At 34.4% G+C, this 21,251-nt stretch overlaps 1 protein-coding gene across 10 annotated transcripts in view; it reads left to right on the top strand.

The window, feature by feature from the left end:
• The window catches only part of CACNA2D1 (calcium voltage-gated channel auxiliary subunit alpha2delta 1), a 503,964-nt gene that overhangs the window by 297,700 nt on the left and 185,013 nt on the right, over positions 1-21,251 (top strand). For all 10 annotated transcript variants that reach the window (XM_082473444.1, XM_082473442.1, XM_082473443.1 and 7 more), the window contains one exon: positions 8,920-8,961. In XM_082473444.1, coding sequence (XP_082329570.1) covers positions 8,920-8,961 — 42 coding nt within the window. The remainder of the gene's footprint in view (positions 1-8,919; positions 8,962-21,251) is intronic.

Genomic DNA, 21,251 nt, shown 5'->3' with positions numbered 1-21,251 from the left:
TTTAGCATGATAATATTCTGAAGTTGATAATGATTAATTTGGAAAGGGAGTGCTAATATTACCTTTGGAAAAATTAATGCAACTCTATTACTAGGACATCATATATTGTTATGATCAAGTGCTGTTAACTTTGATCATGAGTCAAGAAAATCTGTGAGTTGTCTAAATCCATAGGAAGAAGCATAGAAAATGGAATATTTTGGTGGATTAAATTTTAATGTTTTAGTTGATTATACCCCAAGCTTCATTAGAAACACAGATAAAGGAGATTAAAGCAAGGTCCTCAGCATTAGAGATATGTTTGTTCATTCCTGGACTGAGTTTCCTGGGAGATTTGGTGGATGAAAATAACATATTTATCTTCTTATATTCTACTTTGGCTTTTGTCCTATAGTTTAAATAATATATTTATCGATATCCTCTGGAACACTAAAAAGGCTTACAGGCAGATTCTTATTAAAGTTTATCGGATGAAGAAATGAATTGCTATAGCTCTTAATGTTTAATAGGAACTGATCTCCCCTGAAGTTCAAGAACACGGAACTCTGAGATCACAGGCCACTTGGACTTCCTCCTTGGTTTCTTATAAGAGTGAACGTGGTCTAGGTTTTCACTTGTTTGAAGCTTTTTAAAGGCTATTTTTTCTCTACTCTGATGCATTGTGTGTGTGTGCCTGCATGTATATGTGTGTGCGTTTTGTTGTTATTTTTACCCCAGAATTTCTAAAATAGTTCCTTATAAGCTCATGATGGTCATTTATCCATTTATCTGTCCATTCAGTAGTAGTTCATACAGTTCAGACAATAGCATAGAATATACACATAATAGAATGTGTCTCTACTTAAAACAATTTTTCTCTCCTTTTTTTAAAAAAATTCTTCTTTTATGTAGAAGTAATGAACATTTTATGTAGAAGAAATGAATTTGGTGAATATTATGTGTTTTTTTCATCTAGGATGATAGTTCCAATTGTGTCATGAGCCTCATAATAAGTATAGCTTGGGGCTTGAGTACGTGAGCATGTTTGTAATTAGGTCATTAAACATAGTAAGACACCTGAATTCATTCTCTCTTGCTTTGGTGGCTCTTAGAGGGCCTTGCTTGTTGATTGGTTAATGTGGTGGGCCAGGTATTAAGTAGTACTTCAATTTACGAGCACCATAATGGCAACTTAAAAAAAAAACAACAACTATATTGCAAATATATACTGGCAATTAACTGATAAATACATGTAAGATGGTGTTTGCTTAAAGTAACAGAAGCAAGCTTTTTTAAAGGAAGGCCAAAATTAGTTTCTAGTTTTTTCTTCCAGTAAGCTAAAGAAATTAGTATTAAATTCAACTCACATTTTAAAACAAATGGTAAGGCAAAGTTAAAAGAACAGCTAAGACGACTGAATGTGCCTCAGAGATTATTAGCCGTTCTCTTTGTTATTAGGTAGACATTGAGTATATAAGGAACTCACTGTCTCTAAGAAGCAGATCATTCCGCATTCATAGCAGCAGGATATGGGAGGAGTAAGTACTCAATTAGGGATAAGAAGACCTCTGTTAGTCTCGGATTGACTACTGTTAGTCTTAGCTTTCGAATATACAAAATTGAGATTGATAATATCTTACTCACTGATTTAATTTTAACAGTCGGGTTCTCAAAAAAGCACATGTATTTAGGTTTTTAGCACAGAGCTTGGCATGTATACAAAGCTCAATATATATTTATTCTTCTGAATGAACACTGAGAGTTCAGAGAAGGAATAGATTATTTGTATTTTTTCATTATAATCATTGATCATTGAGCAACCTCTTAGCAATAGCATTGTACTTTCATCTTCTTTGATAGAAACTGTGATACTCAAGCATATAATCAAAATTTATGTAGTCATTCCATGCTGTATTGTGCAACTAATTTCTAAAGGCTAGTGAGTTGAAGTAAAGAGATTGATAGAAATTATTTTTTTAAATGGTAATTAACTTGCTGATTTACTACTCACAAAATATTAACTTGACACTAAGAGATTTTTGACCTTTAGTTCATTAGAGAAGTGTTAGAAAAATATTAACGGTTTCTCTTTATATATGAGCTAAGAAAATTTTCATCTCTTGGCTTCTTTGATTTTTTGTTTTAATCTTCTACTTGAATTTTAAATTTTAGACCAAAAAAGATGCCACAGCACATCTGGATTTTTATCCTGCAAATCTTCTTCTTTGCAAACCACTGAATGTGATTAAAGAGAAGATGGACACACAGGAAAGACAAGGGATGAAGGAATGGGATCTTTCAAGATGCAGGAGGGGAGTTCGTTCTAGAACAGTTATAGTCTAATAAAGCCACCAACAGAAATTAAAGTTCAAGCAAATACTATTGACTGTTAGTAACAGGAAATTAGAATGGAAAAACACATTGTAGGTAGTGTGGTATTTGCATTAGTACTATCAGTTGTAGGAGTTAGCACCTTCTAAGAAGCTTAAGAAAAAAAAATTATTGGTTCTGTCATTAAGAAGCCAACAGATAGAGGTAGCCTCTGACACAAGATTCAGGTTTTAAGCAGTACAGCGTTTGCAACCATAACCACTCCTGGAAAATGATATTTTGCTGAAAAAGGAATAGGGAGATGAGATGCTATTTTTGGATAGATTTAGGCGCCTGTTAATTTCTGTGGTCAGAGAAATAAGGTGGTTTGATTTGCCAGCCATCAGAATCATGTGATTGGAAGAAACAGTTTCCCAAAGATAGGAGGGTTTCTGAATTAAAAAAAAATTACGAAACAAAGTTTACTACAGTTTTTAAAACAGAGAACCACTGACTTACTCTATGTGAGGGCTGCATGTGTAATTTTCTCCAGCAAGATTCCACAGTTTGGGTGTTAGGATGGACAAACAAATTTTGGGTTTAATACAAAGTTGGAGTTTTTCTAGGCAGGAGTGGATGAGGATGGATGTTTAAAGGAGATGTGGGGTTGGAAAGAGTGTGCTTAGAATCACAGAGGAGTTTGGAGCATAGCAACACATTTAATGGACAGGTTGCATATAGAACCAACACTTAATTACCATTTTACTAGACTTTCTTATAAATTACCTCATTTAATTTATCAGAATAAAAATAGCAATAGCAGCTATAATACCATTTCTTCTCCACTGTGCTGTATGGAATCTTTGAAGAAAGGACTTTAAATGATTAAATAGACTCATAGCATAGTAACTGATCTAAGAAAATAAAATTGTAAGCATTTTACTTTAACTCCTATGTAAGTACCAGTTAAAGCTAATAGATAAATTCTATGGATATTTCTGATTTTTCTTTTTCAGTATATAAAATAACAGGCCCTGTGCTCAACACTTTATGTCAATTATCTTCTTTATTATTTCTTGTCACATAATATGAATGCATGTAGGTTTATCACATGCCTTCAGTCCAGTAATCTGGTAACATTGATCTCTAGATGGACCTGTGCCCATCTTTATTTTCCCTTTTTGTTTTCATAAGCAATATTTCATGCATTCCAAACCCCAAACAGATAGAATGGCATAAAAAATATCTTTTTTCAAGAACCACTGTCTTTACTGCTTCAGCTACTTTTAGCTATCTTTGGAAAGTTCACTTACGTTCACACCCCCTCTCCGACACACACATGGATGTATACACACACCCCCTCCCCCAACACCTTGCTAAGTTGTTTTATTCACACAGTGCTATAATCAGTACTGCTGGTTAACCCATGTCATGTAGCATGGTTGACTTGGGCACAGTCAATAGTGGTGCTGTGTCTGGTTACCAGGACAAATTGTTACAAAGATATAATAATCAAAAAATTTGAATTTTAAATGATTTGAGCTAAACAATGTGGATCTTGGTTGGCCGGAATCATTAACACAACTCATTTATAACAAAGAGTATCCTTAATGTTCATCCTATTGACAACATATATGGAACTAAAAAGGATAAAAAGACAGTAAGAATGAGTTTTTTTTTTTAAGGTGGTTTAACAGGCAATAGAGTTGCCCAAAATTTGTCACACTGTGGATCATATACAGAGTCAAGTGCATAACAAAGAAAAGAGAATTAGTAAATTGGACAGGAAGTTAATGTCTATTTGAGTTTTGAATGTGTCATATATTTCAGATGTTACCTATAAAATCCTAATTTTCAGTTCCATTATTTAAATCTTATCCTTGGCAACATCTTACTCCCAGGTTGAAGCTTTGTACTTATGCTTCAGATTTTTAACATAAACTATTCATCAGAGGCCACGTTTTACAGGAAAGTGGCATGCAAGGGACTGTCACTCACAATATACATTTGTAAGATGGAATGGTCTATTTTGTCCAGATTTAATTTTTGACTCCCAGTAGACACTGGGAAACTAAAGTCATTCATCTCTCAACTTACTAGGGGATGTTTTAAATTTCAGTAAACAGTAGCATTGTATTAGCATGAACCATTTGGGTAAATTTGTTTCAAGGAGATAATAAATAACTAAACTACTTGGTTAAAAATCAGAAATGAAACAATTTGTTCTTGTCATCTAGTGGTGCTTAAATTATGAAAAATTGCTCTCTAAAGGTTTGACTAATCTATGAATCTCGTTTGAGGTTGTTGCTAGCTTTAGCCTATCATACTGCACATAATGCACTGAAATCCACTGAAAACCTCTGTGTTTGGAGGTAAAATACCTTCTAAGATGATGTTGTTTAATAATTTGCATGAAAATGTTTACCTAGAAGGATAGTAGGGAAAGAAGATTACTAAATTCCTATCTGTGCCTGCGATAATTAGTTTATATGCTATAGTTTTAAAGTCTTAAATGATAATGATATACCTATGTACTTTCTGGAAAAGGGACTGAGGGAATTTTGAGTGATAGGGTAGGTAAATGATTCAGAAAGAAACACACACACACATTTTCAAACACACATCCTTGAATTGATCAATAGAGGAAGAATGTCTCAAATATCTGAAATTCTTAACTCTTGCCTATTTTGAAACCTGGGAAGGTTTTGACTTATGTGGTCCTACCATCCAAGGATAGTAAGAGATCTTCTTCAGTTACAGCAGATTTGGGGCAACTGGCCCAGCTGCCTGCTTATCTTGTCATGTGTGAATCAGGAGGGCAAGAACTTGCCTCTTAGGTCAGTGTGTCCATAGTCTTCATCTCCGTTTCTCCAACACTTAGCACAGAGTGAGGGCGCCAGAGTACTGTTGAATGAATGGGCTGTGGCTCCCTCTGTTGGTCGTGAGACCCCCAGCACCTCCCTGTACAAAGGCTAGGTGAGATGGGGGCAGGGGCAGGATAAAGGGAGAAGGAATTCAGCTGATACTCTTCTTCCTCTCCTCTAACTTCCCCCACTCAGATCATTTAACTGTTTTTCTACAATATCCTCTCCTAATTTTCTTTTAACACAGAGTTAATTTTAGCCAAAAGTCATCCCTGTAAAAACATCAGGACATAGAAGTTGGGCTGATTCGGTGTGAATTGTCTTTCATTCCTGAGAACTGTCCTTTAACCCAATTCTCTTAAGATTGTTTCTGGATATATTTTGGTGATTCAGTGATTTACATGATTTGATTTCAGACTGATATAGTTTAATGTAGCTGCACACCTCTGAATATATATATATATGTATATATTTTATAATAGAGCTAATATGTATTTCCATAAAGAAGAAGAAATGGCTCTAAATGAATGTGATAGGAAAGAGAATTATGACCACCAAATTATGATTTTTCTCAAGCCTACTTTCAAAATTATTTCTGAACCAAATAATTCTGCAACTATATAAACAAAAGCCACAATAAAGCCAATCACTGCAATTTTCCACAAGAAATTATGACGAACTGAGACAAAAAATGTTTTTATATAATTATACAAATTAAAGGGCCTATGAATGTTTGCCATTTATTTTAGCGTCATGCTGCCATGTAGGTGGACTAGGTTGACAGGTTAAGTGCAGAATTACAGTTTCCCCAAATCCTGATGCCCTATAGAGATTTAGCTTTACGAAAATTGATCAATTGAGCCTTTCTGCTAGATAGAGTAAGAAATAATGAAATGTGTGTGCTATCAATGCACAGTCTGAGGATTGAGAAAGGAAAGTGTATTTATAAAAAATGAGGTTAAAAAAAAGCTTCTGAGTCAAAAGCAATGTCATTTACTGGAGGGAAGAAATTTTGTTTTAAGACAGTGGATGTAATCAGTTGCACATTCCGCTAAGGCCTGTGTTCTCTTATTGAAACATGACCACCTGTCTAAGCACACGTTTGATTAAGTGCTTCCTAGGTATGTTGTTTTTCTATAAAAAAGACACACTTTTGTTTTCCTTTGCATTTATATTTTGACCATGTAAGAAATGGACGTTGTATAAGCAAAGAGCTTCTTAAAAGTAGAAATATAAAATACCTAGTCACAAGGAGTACCAATGTTTGGCCTGCAGTATTATTTTATGACTAATGTATTTTGTTTCCAGTTTGCTTTAAAAAGCCAGGTTTTGGAATTATACGTCTTCCAAAGTCCAGAAAATTTTGTGCAAATGCATAAAAGTTAAATAAACTTAGCAATACACATTTTCAATGACAGTTTTAGAAGCACTGTAGACCTTCTAAAAGAAGAGGCAAGTAGTGGGGCTTTATGTAAAATATAATACAGTAACAAAGAAAAAAGACATTTGGAAATTCTCAAATAAACTTAGGTTTTCTCCATTTTAATTTTTATTTTAACTTCAATCACAGTTTATCTTAGTAGAGTCAAAATACTTAGTCTGAGGGAAAACTAGCGTTTATCGTACTTTACCCTGTTCTGACACTGTATGGGATACGCTTCGTCTTAGGTTTAATAAGTAAATTCTCCTTGTAAACGTGACCATGTGTCACACATAAGAAGAAAATTTGACTAATAAGTTTAGTCCATTAGCTCTGGCACCATGGGCCAATTGTAATCCTAGACAAATAAATTGTTTTATATAGTCATCTGAACATGTTATTTTACCTAAAAATAGAGGCAGATGTGTTTAACTTATTTTGTGTCTTTTTTGGCCCAGAAATATATACAAATAGGTATTGAATGAATGTTGAAAATGATGCTGCTGAACCGCTTGAGATTTAATGCAGTTTCACCTTGTTTTCCACACGTTTCAATTCTGTAAATATAAGCAATCAGTTGGCAGACATAATATCTAAAATGAAGTAAACTTATTCGGTGTTTTAACTTTTGATGGAATCCACATTCTAAATTGAAAATTGTCTCCTGAGTATAAATTACAGGGTTCCATGAGGGATCAATAAACTGGTAATTGGATTTGGATCTCAGGGGAATTCAGAAGATTCTCTTGCTTCATGGATGTGATGAGTTCTGACATTGTATTTTAACTTTGTTACAAAACTATGTTCCAGGAAGTAGAACTTTTATGTATGTGAAAATTCTCTAGCTACTTAGTTCTTTTTAAAAAAACAATTAAATGGTAATTTTAAAAGTTTTAATGATGCTAAACGAAATAAATTGAAACTCATGGATTTCATTCAGTATTACAAATCATATGTTCTTATATTTATCTATGTAGTTTTTGGTTTGGTTATTTGGTCTTCAGAGATACCTGTATTTTATAGATTTTCATTATCATGGTATGTTTCTCAAATCAAAAAACGGGGGCAGAATCTGTGGCAAAAACTTGGAAACAAAACAATATCTCTTTTCCTCTTGGAGATTTATAATGTGCATTCGTACAATGAGGCCGTATGAATTCCTGCTGAAAAGACACAATTTTAACTTTATTGTATATTCTAAAATCATGACCACAGAATACTTTTACCTATATAAGATCTATTATATCTTCAAGAACTAGTGATTTTCTTTGGAACATACTTTGAGAAGCACTAAGTTAGTCTATTTTTCCCAAGCGATTTTTAAACATTTTTGTGAATTGTGTTTTCTTTTAACAAAATTTTATATTGTCCATGTCTGTAAATGTTTAAGAGACACAGAAAAATACACTTTTACATGGTACTCAAGTTACTACTAAAGATGTACAGAAGATGGGTAATACATATCTTCAAACAGTCAGGAGGAGAAGAAAGAAAAAAGATATCAGTATATGCAGATTATTTTGATATTGCATAGAACTAGCCTTGTAGACAGAATAGGAATTTAAAAGTCATTGATAACTGTTTTATCCATTTTTTCCTCTGTAACACAATTTATGTCCATACTTTATATTTATGGCATATTCAGCGACATTGATGGCTAAGCAGAAATGTCCACACACTTTTATTCTTGAAAAGCCAACACTCACTCGATACTTTGGTAGAATATGAGACCATTAGTATGTTGGATTATCTGATATTCTTTGCTATCTAAATTCACAGATACTCTTAATCCCATATTTGAATCTCCTGAAGGAATTCCTGCCAGTATAGTGCAGATATACCTTTCTTCACGAATAATTTCAACATTCGATACATATATTTTAAAAGTCATGGTTTCAGCAAACTCTTAAGCAGCCACTTACAGTATTCACTTTTCTTGAATTATCCTATTTATCGTTTCATTATTTAGGTGTGTGTGTATGTGTGTTTGTGTGTGTGTGTGTGTGTGTGTGTATATATATATATATATATACATATATATATATATCTTATTTGCATTAGGAATTTAAAAATTTTTTTCTTCACAAATTGTTCTCAGACCTATACTGAGAAGTTTTCCCGCAGTGCAAGATGTGCTTTTCTAATATCACTGCTATAGTGTTTGAATATGTTCTTAGAAAATATCGGCTAATCTTTTCGATCTTTGTGGAATATATTGTAAAAGGAATACTATGAGAAGTTTATTATTTAAAATATGAATAAAATGTATTCAGTGTTTGATCCAGTATATTATTATGTTTTTAATCAAATCACTAAAGCATTCTTTTTTTTTTTCTTTTTTTATAGAGCAATGAAGTTGTCTACTACAATGCAAAGGATGATCTCGATGTGAGTATTAAAAGTTTTACATTAAATTCCAGGGTAAACTTAGGTATACTAGGGTGATTGGCTTTACAAACAAGCTGACCTAGCAGGTTTAGTTGGATTCATGCACCAGTCCAGCCTTAAAATTGTAGTTGCCTAAGGGCATTAAAACATATTTAAATTCAAACTGTTTTTCTCTCATCTAAGACATGCTACAGTTGACTCGGTGATCCATAAATTTCATTTTAGTTCTGCATATTCTTGAAATCCTGCTAACTTTGTCAAGTTTGCTGGAGTTGGACTATTTCACACAAAATTTTTGAGAATTTATAAAGAAATGTAAGATAATACATTTTATACTTCACTAAAACTCTTTATTGGGGAAGTTCACAGTCCTTTAGATATGTTCATACTATTGCTCTTGTAAACCCTTAGATAGTGAATAAAAATGAATCATGTTTTATGATTAGTATATTGGTTTGGCTATTACAGAGAGTCTTAAAGTAAAAGTGCTAAGACAAGACAAAAGATTATTCTTCTCTCATGTCACATTCTGTGTACAAAGCCTAATATAACAACTCTCCATCGTCCAGGCCCTACAGTCCTACTTTCATGTTTTTTGCTCCCCTCAGTGTAGCTTTTCCATATTGTGGTCCAAAATGGATGCTCCAATATCCACAATGATTCTTGCATTCTATACATCAGGAAGGAGGCAGATGGCACTGAAGGACACACCCTTTGCCTTTAAGGGCATGTTCTGGAAATTGCACACAGCATTTCTATCTGCACCCGTTGTCCACAACTTAGTGACTAGTCTTGCCTAGATGCAAAAATATACGGAGCATAATTTTCTTTCCCCTTGGATAAGCATGTACCCAAATAAAATATAGGGCTCCATTACTGAAGAGAGAATAGGGAGAATACTAGTTGGGAGTTAATTAGCAGTTTGTGCACTTAATTTTGCTCTTCTTGGCATAGTTAAAGTTAATGCCCAGACTCTACCTGCTCATCTGAGTGACTTCTATCAATTAAGTATAGTCAAATTCTTCAACTTGGAACTGAGGAAAAAATTCTCTTTTACAGGAAAATGATTATAAAATTATGTGCTGTGTTGAGTATTATTTAGTCCTTCTTAAAGCATGTGTTTTGATCATTACAATCAAATTGTTTTCTGCAATGGAAATATTCACTATCTTAGAATGAAAGTTAAGAAATGTAAGTAAATGTTGAACTTTGATACTCACCTTAGGATTTTTAGTGGTTGTAGCTTTTTTTGAAGATTGTTGCTTATCAGATGAAGTTGGACTTACATGGATGATGAGATTTATTCATCCTTACCAAAAGTTTTGCTGTATATAATCAGATTTAATTGGTTGCTATACTCCAACTTTATACATGTAGTGCTTGATGTTTTATTTATCAAATATTTGTATAATCATAATGCCATCTTGTTTTGATTTGAATTGGCTTACCTTCACTGTTCTTTGTTGTACTTTTCTATATTCCAATTTAGTTGTATATTTTTATTGCTCAAATTCCACAAAGCCATATTCATTATGAAAAATTGGTGCACGGAGATTATATAATGTGAGTTTATAATCTCATACATTAATATCTAATATCTAATGAACACAGGAACTAATTGGAATACTAAATATTGAAACAATATTATCAATTAATAAATTTATCCTCATATGTTTGAATGGGGATGTAAATATCTGAGATATAAATAAATTTTCTATTTTCTAGAATAGTTCTATATTTAGCCTATGAGTGGACTTTGAAAACAAGTGGCTGAAATCTTCCCAGCAAGTGTGAAGCTATAGAAATAGGAAGGCCAGATTTAACTACAGATGTATTTTGGTGTGCTGACACAGAAACAAAGTGAGTTTGATTGCCTTTGGATGTGATGCATTCTCCAGCTTGCTACAATTCCACTGCTCCTTGTTGTCTTACTCTCTGCCTACATCACACATCTACACACATAAAGAAAATAAAGTAAAAATGCCTTAAGATAGTATAGGGCAGGGCTTCCCTGGTGGCGCAGTGGTTGAGAATCTGCCTGCCAATGCAGGGGACACGGGTTCGATCCCTGGTCTGGGAAGATCCCACATGCCGCGGAGCCACTAAGCCCATGCGCCACAACTACTGAGCCTGCGCTCTAGAGTCCGTGAGCCACAACTACTGAGCCCACGTGCCACAACTACTGAAGCCCATGCCCCTAGAGCCCGTGCTCCACAACGAGAGAAGCCACCTCAATGAGAAGCCTGCTCACTGCAACGAAGAGTAGCCCCTGCTCGCCGCAACTAGAGAAAGCCTGCATGCAGCAACAAAGACCCAACGCAGCCAAAAATAAATTAAAAAAAAAAAAAAAAAAGATAGTATAGGGTAGAATCTTCATCACACCAACATTTAAGGAAGGTGAGGGCAGGGGTAAGGTGTGTAGGATATGAGTAGATGGAAATGAAGAAAAAAAGTAGCTTTCATAATAGAAGTAAATCATACGAAAAGTCCATAACTTTAGTTTATGTTGGAGTCAGGATTAAATTTAGAATCTCCTGGTTCCTATTATTCTCCCATGTTAAATATGCTGGTCCATCACCAAGTTAAGATTTGCATATAAAGAATGACATAGTCAAGTGTAATCTATTGATTTTGTTCATTATAATGATGATACATGGCCTCACTTAAAGGTAAAACAAGCATTTAAAGTGCTTTTTAATCTCATCAGTTACCTCTCAATGAAGCTCAACAGCTATCTCTTTGGAGTGTAACTTTCTATGAGTTACATCTGAATTAGCTAGTTTGTGGGGAGCTGTCAGGTTGTAAGCCTTTCAAGGACTTTGATACCAGACGGTCCCTCAGGGGCATTTTATAATATCTGTGCTGCTCTAGATCGATGCTGTTTATATTCCCCTTCTGGGTATAAAAATAAATAACTAGTGACAGCCAGATTTAGCTAAAGCAGTGACTGAAATAAGTGGTAAAGTCAATGTCCCTTAGGATTGCATAATATGATTTAAAAATTATGACTCTAGTCATTTACACAAATTTTTGCTTTGGAATTGAAAAATGCATGTATAACTTGGCTAAATTATTTGGTGAGCCACAATTCTCATGGAAGGTATAAGGTACATAGCCATGCTGGAAATTTAAGACAATCATTCCTGACCCTGTGCTAGTTAATGTTAACATATTCTCTCCTCTAATTACCTGATTTTGATATCCTACAATTTTTCCAATCAGATGCTAAGTACTCTTTAAAAACTAATTCAAATACTACCTCCTCTTGAAGCCTGCCTTGCTTTTCCTAAGTAGCAAATGGTATTTCTTTCCTCTGGGTGCTCAAAATAACTTGTTACACGTTTCTGGTTTCAATGGTGTATGTAATATCTTATACTATGGTATTTTTATACAGGGATAATCTTCTCTATTAAAATTTTAGTGTCTTCAGGTAAGGGTCTTACTCATTTTCTCTGTTTAATGATTTAGAGTAATTGCTGAGATAATGCTTGTTAAATTGGGTAGGTGTTTGTGTGTTTCAGCCCCCCTATTGTTACATAGCATTTGTGAAGATCGTTTGCTTTTTAAAGTAGTGCCGTATTTGCAAAGTAAACAGGAAACCCTTTGCAAATATGGTGGAAATGAAAGTGTTTGTTTCGTTTCAAGGTTGAGTGGAAACAATATTAAGAGAGGAATGGCAAGACTGGCTTTGACTGTGGACTGTATTTGAATTAATTTTTTAATATAGACATTCGTTTCCTTTTGTTCATACAGCGGGGCAGGCTGCAGAAGGTGGGAGTGGAGTGGACCTTGTTCCTTCTTCTTCTCTCATCTGTCCCTTCCTCTCATTAGCCCCTGGTTCAGTCATGAGAACTAAGTAAAGTCAGGCAGACAATGTGCTTTCCCCTGTGTCTAAAACTGATTCAAGTTGGGAATAAGTAGCAGAGTTAGAATATTTGTTTGCCATTACTACAAGCAATATAAGAATCAGGATTTTGGGTTCCAAGTCTGGAGAGATCTGATAATCTAAGTTTTTATGAATCTCTGTGAAGCATGAAATCAAGCTTATTTTATTAGTCCATCAAACTAAAGTTTTGTCTAATTCTACATGTAATTAGAATAAGTAAGTTGTTGAATTTCATTTCCAGAGAGACCACAGCATTAACGTGGGTACAATGTTTTAATGTAAGATTAGTTTTTAACTTTTTATCAGGAAAAATATTTTAAATATAAAGAAGAGAGAACAGTAAACTGAGTCTCCGTAGTTGCTGTATGTATTGTTTGCTAAATATTTTAAGATAAATTAGAGATGTGACATTTCACTCCTAAATAATTCCATAGGAAACTTTTATCCCTAATTAATAACAAGACATACATGTATAAGTGCTGTGTACATTGTTATACGGAGGAAGAAGCAGAGCTTGATGATTAAGACATTATACTCTGGAGTCCTACTGCCTGCATCTGAGGCCCAGCTCTGCCATTTTCTAGCTTTGTGATATCGGCAGAGTCACCTAACGTCTCTGCGCTTCACTCTTGGTCTGAAAAATAAAGGTAATGTGATACCTACCTCATACTGTTACTGTGAAAATTAAATTAGTTAACACATATAAAGCATTTAGAACATTCCCTGTCTTACAGTAGGCAATCCAGAAATGTTAGTGAGTATAATTTTTAAAATAATAATTATTAATATTACTACAATACATTTAATATTGATTTGAAGTGATTTTAGTTCCAAATGGAGCACGTTTATATGTGTGGATGTGTTAACGATAATTGAAGGGTACTAGTTTGAACTCTTTCATTTTATTGTTATGAATATCCTTACATTTGTGTGAAAAACTTAAGAAAATGCGTAACAAAATAAAAATCAGAACAGAATCTTCAGAAAACGTTTAGAAATAAATGTGACCTCAATGCAAAAATTTGTCTTGAAATCATGGTACGTTTTATATATCCGGTTTTGAAAAGATAATTAAATGTCAAAATAAAATGGAAAAAAAAGCTAATAATGCAACAATTATTTATGAAATTCCACATTCAGGTTCTCTTTAGTTTTGAAATTTATTTAGGTTCTTGTTTAGGTTTTTAGAGACATCTGTCCCAATAAATCCTTAACTTCCCTAAAGATGTAGTGAAGCAGATTCCCCAGAAGATTTCAGTTGTGCCAGCAAGCAGCACTATTTTCTTAATTCCCAAAGCAAGCAAAGAGAAAGCAGATCATTACAAACTCTTATTAACCTAATTCCAAGACCTATGTTTCAGACTGAAATCCAAATGAAATAAATTCAGCCCAGAATTCCCATGTCAATAACTTGAGTTGATTTATTTGCTACGTTTTATTATATTGATCATGTTTAAAATTTGACCTGTCTGGGACATTTGGCTAGTCTGCTGAATTCCCTTGCATATTTATGTTGCTATTTATTTTCTTACCAGTCTTGTCTACATTAAAATTAATTCCAACATAATGTCCTATGTAAATGTCTTCTTGAAAGCCTAATCATTCATGATTTGATTTTATTTTATAGAAATAAATCAGTCTGCTTCTAGAATGAACCAATAGGGATATGTATCAGACAGCAACGACTCTGTTCTAATTATTAAAGAAAGTCTAGGTTTCTTTTGCAGCTTTTTAAAAAAACTATCTAATAGTATACAGCCTTTATTTCAGGCTCTGCTAATGACCATTGTTGAATCCTCAAATAGGAGATGGCATAGAGATAGAATATTATTTGCTTCTGTATAGTAAATGGTACAATCAGAGTTACCTTTTTGTGTGTGTGCATCTAAAATAAGTGGTTTAAATATTTTCACTGCTATATGTTTGGATTGGATTATAATAGTAATTAACATATGTGTACTTATTCTATACTAGAAAGTAAATGCTTTGCAGGTAATGTTATCGTTTAAAGTTCACACTCATCCTTTGTGGCAATACTATTATTTTAATGATATCCAGAAAAGACAAGTAAAATATAGTGAGCTTAAGTGACTTGTCCGCTGTCACACATGTGGTATTTGGTAGTGCAGGGAACTGCATGCAAGGCAGTCCGTGTGATCCACAGCAGGAGCCGTGTGTCCCTGTGCTGTGCTACACTGCCTATTCCGTGGGCCCCCATGGGGGACAGGAGAAGGCCATGTGATGGAACTGTTGTAGATCAAGGCTTAAGATTAAAAGTTTTGAAGATGGTTTTGGTTTAAAATTTTCATTTATTATGCCTATCCATCATTCTGTCCGTATTTAATTTTGATGTATGTGGCTTGTACTTATCCAACCAGCTTCATCATTGACAGTTGTTAGTTGACAGTGACTTGCAGTAGGTAAAATAAAATCTCTGTGATTAAAAAGATTGTTAGACTTTAAATCATAAATCCTCACTGAGCTGATCCATCATTCCTAGTGATATTTACCATGGATACCTTAAAATTAATGCATGCACCCTTGTGTGAAATATAGCCATATTAGGATTCATTGGGGGGAAAAAACTGTTAAAACTAATAAAAAGGAAGATAAGATTAGATTCCATTTCTTCTAGGAATAGCGCCGTATGTTTTTTGGGCCTTCTTCCAAAAATTTTGAGTCTGTTTTGATATTTTTGTAATGCTTTGTGCGCTTGGGCATGTGCTGCTTTTGCAAGGATAGTTAAAACGTTGGTCCTCAGCTGCTTTGGGGTGGTGGCATGCATAATTCTCTTTTAGATTCCACATCCAGTTCTTCCTTTCCAGAGGCTAGTGTATGGTGTATTTATTTAGAACTCACTGAATATTCACTGTTTGGAAAGTTCGGTGGCATTATGTGGGCATTATAAACTCACCCTATGTACAGCATTGGGTAAACGGAGATATGGGGACTGGATTGTTTTGAATGGTATCTTCAACCTTTTTTTGCTTGCACATGCATGTCAGTTAAAAAAATGCACCTCTCAATATAACAATATTTACTTATAAATTCTCCCTATATACTACTGAACTAATATGCCGAGAAACCTCCCAAGAGACTTCTAAATTTTTAAGATAAGTGAAATTTTATGAAGTATTGGTTTAAGTGGCATTTGACATTAAAAATCACCAGAAAAAAGTAGTTTTTTTTCTAGATGCTTAGTTATTAAATGCCTTTAATTATGATGACTTCATAATACCATAGGAAATATCTCAACAGTCCATATGAATACAAGACAATGTTACCGATATAGTAAATATAAATCCATATTTATGATAGTCTTCTTTTTTTTTTATAGTAATCTTATTTATTTATTTTTTGGCTGTGTTGGGTCGTCATTTCTGTGCGAGGGCTTTCTCTAGTTGCGGCAAGCGGGGCCCACTCTTCATCGCGGTGCGCGGGCCTCTCACTGTCGCGGCCTCTCTTGTTGCGGAGCACAGGCTCCAGACGCGCAGGCTCAGTAGTTGTGGCTCACGAGCCTAGTTGCTCCGCGGCATGTGGGATCTTCCCAGACCAGGGCTCGAACCCGTGTCCCCTGCATTAGCAGGCAGATTCTCAACCACTGCGCCACCAGGGAAGCCCTATGATCGTCTTCTTGATAATATTAACTTTTTTGACCAACTTGCTGGTTGAACTAATTGAATCACTTTTCTGTCTGGTAATGAGACTGAAGAAGAGCTAGTGCTGGGAATAGAAGCATCATGTCTGTCATTCTCTTCTTGTTCAGTGCAACTTCCATTACTAGAATTTCAACTTCAATCATTGTTAATTTCAGAAATCTTTTAAAGCTGGTAGCACGTATGGAGTAGGTTAAACCCAAGAAGATAATAAGTAAATTTACATATAAAGTGAAGAATAGTACATCGAAAGGGACTGTGTAAGGGAGAAGGCGGCCCATTATCAGTATGTGGGGTTTCCACTTTCTCCTTGTGGTACCTGGAGGATGACAGATGACTTGAGACCAACTCACACACAGTAAGGCCAGGGGAGGGGGAATGCTAATGTCACTCTGTTTGGTAAATATTAGTAAACTTTAATTTTTTTCTTATTTCATTTGCTAGAAATGGGTATAACTGTAAGTTCTAATGTTTTCTCCCACCCTTCCAGTGAATTCCTTTGGAGACCACTGACTCATGGTGTGTTCATTTTTATTTAAGTTCTTCTCAAAAAGATGGCCTTGACTGTCCCTTGAGGGAAGTAATCGAAATAATTCAACTCGTGAAGTTGAGGTGAAAAGCCCAACTAATGTTCTAACCCATGTTCACCTACAAATTGTCTGTTTGATTGATATCTATAGCTCTGTGCTTTGAATGCATTGCCCTAAATTAAAATGTAAATTCTCAGGGTCAAGGGGTTTGGATACCAAAAGAGTCTTTTGGTCAGTGGTCTCCAAAGGAATTCATTGGAAGGGTGGAAGAAAACATTCGAACTTACAGTTATACCCATTTCTAGCAAATGAAATAAGAAAAAAATGAAAGTTTACTAATATTTACCAAAAAGAGTCTTTATACCAGCCTTTCATCATTTACATGTTCTTGCAGTTACTTGGCATTTAAAAAAAAAAAAAAAAAAGCCTTGGAAACAATTGCTTTAAGTCCATAGATTTCAGAATGAGAATTTTCAGAGCTAGAAGGAGCCTTATAGATCTTGTTACCCCCTGTTTCTTAAAAAAAAAAAAAAAAATCTGAGGAGCCATGGCAAGGACACACAGAGTTGTACACACAGAGTTGAAATGAGAATGAGAAGCTGGATTCCTGACTGAGGTGCTGTCTGTCCATTCACCAGACTGCCTCCAGCGTTTGTCCTTGCTTCATGCTGAAGTAGAAAAAGCATGAGTTTGGGGACTAGGAAACAGTGATTCAAGTTTATTTATTCACTCAACAAATATTGTAAATAGGGCAAGCAGATACAGTTCTAAGCGATTTGCTAGGTGCTAGGGCCACAACCGAATGATGTCAATGAGGCCTCTTGCCCTCGTGGTGATTACGTTTTAGTGTAGTGAGATAGCAAACATGCGGCAAATAAAAAATTCGATAGCGTTTTTACGCATCCATAAATCCTTAAACACCATTTAGAATATCAAAGTGTTGATGCCAAATTTCTGATTCTAATAAAGAGAATTCTGATCATTTAATGAGCATTGTTGCATTTACAATACTGATTTTTAAAAGATACCTGAAAATAAAATGTAGTAAAATTATTGCTTCCAAAGTTAAGTTGGCACAATCTGTACAAGAGAGAATTGAAACAAAAGTCAACCACACCAAAGCAGTTACATAACCAATCTTTATCCCTTCCTTTGACATTTTATACAAAACTATTATTTTATAGTCTTTATCTTGAAAGGGATGTCCTGCCATCTAGATACATAAATTCTATCAATGTTAAGATATATCCTAGGGATATATCTTAGGATATGACTTAAATTTTGCATGTTAAGCAGTACAGTAAATGTTTGACAAACCTTAATGTGAAATTCTATAAAATCAGTTATGTCTACATTGCTCTGAATGTAATAAACGAAGTGTAATGTTTTCAATATTCTATGGGGGATAATTTAGATGGGAGAATCTCCAAGAGAGTATTTTTCAACTGCGATCTGAAGAATGAACTGATACTATGAAAAAAGACCAGGGAACAACCTACCAGACAAAAGGAACAGCAGACCCAAGGACGTTAAACCAGGAAGAGCGTAATGTGTGTAAGGAGGAGAAAACAGTCCAATGTGGCAGGAGCATGATGAGCAAGGGAAGGCAGGGCAGGAGATCTGGATGAGGAGTCAGGCTGGAAATAGATCATTCAGAGTCTTATGGGCCGTAGAGAGATTTTCATTTCTTTGTAAGTATGGTGTGATCTTGGCATCCTGGAGTCCAGGTTTTTTTTACTGTATATTAGTTGTAAGGTGTTAGTCAGTCTTTGCCTCAGATATCAAGGGAAAATAATTGATCTTTCTACCTTACAAAGTTTTTTTGTTTAACCTGTTTTGTCCTGACAATATTTTTTAAAGTATATTTATCTGTCATAATCTTCATAATATGAAAGTTTGCTTTTAATTTTTTAAGAAGTAGATTGGCCCCATTGAAATGTTTTCCTTTCCTAATATAATATATACCACTATATGGTTTCCGGCGGGGGCGGGCGGGTGCTATAGTGAACTTTCAGACTATCTGAAATCACGTAGTGCTTTTCATAGGCAAGACACCATTTCACAGTCCCTTAGTAGAGAAAATACCCTATCAGCCACTCCCCAAAATTTAGGTTACATATTTATGTATAAAATAGATATGTATATATATGTTCCGAGTATTACATCCCTTTCTAATGCTGATAATTTGAAATTTTCATACTACTCGTAGAGTTTAAACCAGCCCTCAGTCCTTGTCATCACACTTACCTGTACTGTGATATTGTGATGGCTCTCATGCTCATTGAGGGCTAGATCCTGGGACAGGTGATTCAAACACATTCATCCATCATGCAAACTAAAAATTCATCAGTTTTATTTTGAGGATGTCCTCAGATTCTGTATTCCAACTTATTAAAATGTTATTGTAATCCTTCTCAGCAACCTCAATACATTTTATTTAAGGAATGCCTCTTTTTGCTTTTAAAATTTAATGAACAAGTTCTTGCAGTGATCAGTATTCCTTTTTGACTTAATTTAGTTGTTTTATGTGTTTCAAATTCATAGCTGTCTTTGATTCACTTCATCATATTAGAAAATGTATATTCTTTTGCTTTTTATATCCTCTATGTATTTTTTAACTTGCTATCTTTCTCTGTGTATGGCACAGTTTCAGTTGCTTACTGTTCCCCCTACCTCCAAAGTCTGCTTATTTCAGACTTTCTTCCTTCTGTTTTATATATCATAATTAATAGTAGAAGAATATGAAGAGACTTAACAGTAGATCTAATTTTAAGGAATAGAATTATTTCTTCAAGTTTCTTCTGACCACTAATGTTATGTTTATTTTTCATGTTCACTGTAAAACATTCTTAATATATTGAGTAAATTGCCTCTGAGGAATTAATGCTATAGTTTTTCCATAGGGTAAATCTAAGCAGCTAAAACATTTTAACTACTTGAAGAACTGGAGAAATCTTCTCAATTCATAAAAAAAAATCTCTTATTTCCTCATCAAATATATTATGATTAGCTGAACTCATATGTTTTTTCAAAGGACAATATGTCTGTTCATTAAATTATAATTAAAAATTTTTATTTTCTTACTGTTATGATTCAGTAAAGCAAATGGACAAATATTATATTCAAGCCCTTAGTGTCATGTGTTCAGTGTCATCCAACTCATATTTCCTTTTCAGTTCCATTCATCCACTCAGTATGTCTCTGAGTCACAGCATTCTCAAGGAGAAAAATAGCAGCTCAAACCAATTAACTCAGGAGACTCAACAGTGCTCTTATTGCCACTGTAACTGGATTCATTATTTACTATTCAGCCTGGCCTCACACCCTGACCAGAACAACTATAATTGTCTGAAGGCTCAGCACCTTTTTCTCTATTTATTATTCATTAATTGGGCATGGACAGCCGCAGCTGCTTTGATGAATCTCCACTTCTAATTGATGCATGTGATTTACTAAAAAGGAGGCTTTCCTATGTGTGGGTCAGAACTGGTAACCAGCTTACATTCCAGTGATGAACTTAGTGGCTACGGAAGCGACCTTATTTTTTAATCCATAGAGTAGATACCAACATGTCAGTTTAGCAGCCTTTTCCGCCTTGCTGGCTGTATGAAAGTCTATTGTAAATATAATACATCCATGATAGTTATTTACATTGGATGATAATATCATGCCTAAAAGCATATTGTGTATCCAGAATTTTATTTGATATTGGGAATACAATTGAGACTAAAAATTTCAAGAATCAGTAATGTGTACGTTGTGAAAGTTGTAAGGCCCTCTTGTAAACAATATCTGTGAAATAGTTGTAAAAAAGAAAAGGATGTATTTGGAGGTGGAAGTTTTAAAATATACTCATATACACTGTGGAGAATTGTATACAAGTCTGTAGTCTCTGGTTGTTGAAGAATTTGGTTCATTACACAAGAACACGTTCATTTAACCCCTTCTCTAGTGGGATAGAAATACCAGTTGTGATGCCTCTGTAGAGGGTCTCAGCTCTTATTTGGTATCAACTAATCTTCTCACAGTTTTGTGAGACACACAAAAATTAGCAGGGGGAGGTAAACCTAACCATAATGTGATTGTGAACAAAGTTTCTCAGTGAGCATGTTCAGTCTGAATTGTGCACAGTAATTAAGCTAATTTTTATTGTAATTTAAGTGAAATATATAAACTTTTAATTTCTGAACATTTTACTGTTGGTAGAAATAGTTTTAG

The sequence above is a fragment of the Balaenoptera physalus genome (genome assembly GCF_965194825.1).
Source record: "Balaenoptera physalus genome assembly, chromosome: 8".
Lineage (NCBI taxonomy): Eukaryota > Metazoa > Chordata > Mammalia > Artiodactyla > Balaenopteridae > Balaenoptera > Balaenoptera physalus.
The sequence above is the reverse complement of the archived record's forward strand: the minus strand, read 5'-3'. Positions and strand labels throughout refer to the sequence as shown.